This window comes from Salvia splendens, chromosome 9 (assembly GCF_004379255.2).
Source record: "Salvia splendens isolate huo1 chromosome 9, SspV2, whole genome shotgun sequence".
Lineage (NCBI taxonomy): Eukaryota > Viridiplantae > Streptophyta > Magnoliopsida > Lamiales > Lamiaceae > Salvia > Salvia splendens.
Genome location: NC_056040.1, coordinates 11861180 through 11864193, shown reverse-complemented (window position 1 = coordinate 11864193; position 3014 = coordinate 11861180). Strand labels below are relative to the sequence as shown.

At 32.1% G+C, this 3014-nt stretch overlaps 1 protein-coding gene across 1 annotated transcript; it reads left to right on the top strand.

Annotated features, from left to right (window-relative positions):
* Positions 1 to 725: 725 nt before the first annotated feature.
* On the top strand, positions 726 to 2252 carry LOC121747520 (stigma-specific STIG1-like protein 2). Its single transcript, XM_042141570.1, has one exon. The coding sequence runs from the start codon at positions 1449 to 1451 to the stop codon at positions 1869 to 1871; it is 423 nt and encodes a 140-aa protein (XP_041997504.1). The 5' UTR covers positions 726 to 1448; the 3' UTR covers positions 1872 to 2252.
* Positions 2253 to 3014: the final 762 nt, after the last annotated feature.

The window sequence follows — 3014 nt, the reverse complement described above, 5'->3', positions numbered from 1 at the left end:
TATTTCAATGAAACAATATCATTTTGAACATATATCACCAAAAGAAATTGTTTTGTACACGAACAAATGCAAAACTTTATATTCTAATTTAAATGGATATTATCCCTTAATATTATACTAGTGCAATATTCTATAGAAAAAGGAGGCATTCATAATCGTATATCTTTTATGGCTTTCTTCATTAAACTTTATATTCAGAAAAGTTTTTGCTAAAACTATAGATGTTGCAAAACATTTTATAAAAAATACTCCCTGAATATGTAGAATATTATTGTGACTAAAATGTACTCCGTATTTATTACTACATTATTTGTTGCGTCAACTTTTATTAACCCTGAGCTAAGTTGTTAAAGAATACTTGTGACTGAAATAAGATGCAAATCATGTATCTGACTTCAAACATTTTATAAAAATACTCCTGAATATGTTGAATTGAGTCCTGATGCTTGATCAACTGAACAAATTTACTTCATTTAGACAAAATCTCCACCTTCTTACATCTAAAGCTTTGTTTTGTAATTCATTCATATCACATTCTCGATAAATTAATTAAAGTTCATGATTGTTAGTTATAAATAATTAAAGGTCATAAATATTCAATTAGAAAATTAGTTTGGATATATTTATTTAATTAAAGATTAATTAACTTGTCATTTTTGGAAAAATGAAAGGGTCGGTGCACATGAGTACATGACACTGCCTCGTACGTATGTCCAATTTGAAAGAGCGTTATATTTAGTTTCCAAAGAAAGAGAGTTTGGAAAGGATACAAAAATAGTTTTAATGATTATATCATATGGAAAAATGTCACTAACTATTAATCGATTTCCGTGTTGATTTAGGTCAATCATATTTCTTAATCGATTCCCCTCCTTTGCTTCTATAAATGGCATCCTTATATTTTGAGGTTGCAATTCATACATTTTTTTTCTTGCTTCTCACAAGGTCAACCAAGAAGGTTCTTTCGCATTTTGGCGCTCCATATAATATAATCCTACTTTTTTTTTCCTTTCATTTTTATGAAGTAAAACAAAAAAAACTAGTAAGTACTAATTTATTATGAGTACATATTTTGTTTAATGGTATATAGTCAATATTGGTAGGAGAAATCAGACATGGCATACACATTAATAATATTTGTATGAATGTTGATTATCTTAAGGAAAAATCAAACATGGCATACACATTATCATAACATAGACACAACAAAACTTATAGTATCAAAATCAGAAATTAATAGTACTATTATGTATACACCTAAATTCAAACACACTCAATGCAACAACACGCCTTCACCACCATTTCCGCGTCAACTCTCCTCTCTCCCACACTTATAAACCCATTCCCCCATAATCACCAATCTCACTTTTCTCAATTAATCCCCAAAAAAAATCTTCATTTTCATAAACACCACAAATAATTCTACCTCCTTCATCTTCAAAAAAAAAATGAAGGTGATCAAAGTGACATTCGCCCTCATCGCCTTTGCCATGGCTGTAACCCTAATCCTCACGGCCAAAACCACCGACCCCGCGCCTCCCTCTCGGGCCCCACACTCCAAACCGGCTGCCACAGCTCGTGTCAGCCGGTTCCTCCAGACGAAGGAGAAAAACCCTAGAGCCGCCGACCACTGCAAGAAGGACAATGACGTGTGCTTGGAAGGCGGCGGCAACGCCACATGTTGCAACAACAAGTGCCTTGACTTGCAGTACGATGACAAAAACTGCGGCTCGTGTAAGAAGAAGTGCGCCTTCACGGAGAAGTGCTGCAGAGGAGAGTGCGTGCAACTCGTCTCCGACAAGAGACACTGCGGCGCGTGCGGCAACAAGTGCAAGAGCTTATGTTTGTACGGCACGTGCGATTATGCCTAAGATCAAGGTGGTGGAGGAATTCGGACATGGAAAAGGAAGAATTCAAGGGTTGGTATATACTATTTTTTTTTTCTGAAAAATGAATTGCAATAATAAATGAAAACCACATTCGAATTGGTGGTTTTTATATTTATGTGGGGTGTTTAGCATTGTTGTGTCACGTATTATTCCTCGTGGGTTTAAGGAGTATATACATTGATGAATAAATGTGTACGTATTTATTATTGAGACATAAAAGATCAAGGAATTGATCATATATATATAAGAGTGTGTATTAAAATTAGTTTGTCGATTGTTTTGATCCGTTACTACATGAAATTTTGACCGGTGTTAGTGGATTTGTATGGCTACATTATTGTTTCAATGCAAATATTATCGAGTCATTAATAGTCGCTTCTTTCGTTTGTTTGTCGATATTAATATAAGCATTGCGAGTTTATATATGGAAAGTTTGCTAGCTTTATAGATTAATATTGATTGTCATGTACATGTATCTTTCGTAAGATAAAGAATACATAATTTAATTTTGCAACTTAGAATCAATACTCAATCTTGTGATTTCGAGTAAAAACATTTTTTCTCCAATTAATATTTCGCGCCGAATTTTTTTTAAATAGATTCCATGTACTGTATACAATTATACATAGTGCTGCCTACGTCCATGATTAGGAATTCCCTTTTTTAACACGAATTTTAAAATATGTTGAGAAATATGAGATGGAAATTTAGTTGAATGTGTATAATTTTTATATATTAATTTTTTAATAAAATACAAGTGGAATAAGTTTAAAATAAATATGACACCTATATAAAATTTATAAGTATGATTTTTATTGGTGGATGTACCAAAATGATAAAAATTACTCTTTTTTACCGGACAGGGTGTTTTCTAATTCCTTAAGACAATTTATTGACACAATGTTTAAAGCTTTTATTGGTGGAGTATAAGGTTTTTTTTAATGGAACGACGGGCTGTAGATTTTCGGAATGAACAAAAAAAATTGATTGAGCAATATAACAATATCATTAATGATGTGATCTTTAATGAAAGAAAATATCACAATCAATCAAAATAATTTTAGCCGTGTATGAACTTCATAACTATTATTTTAAGGAAACCTCAAACTAATTAGCGATAATATT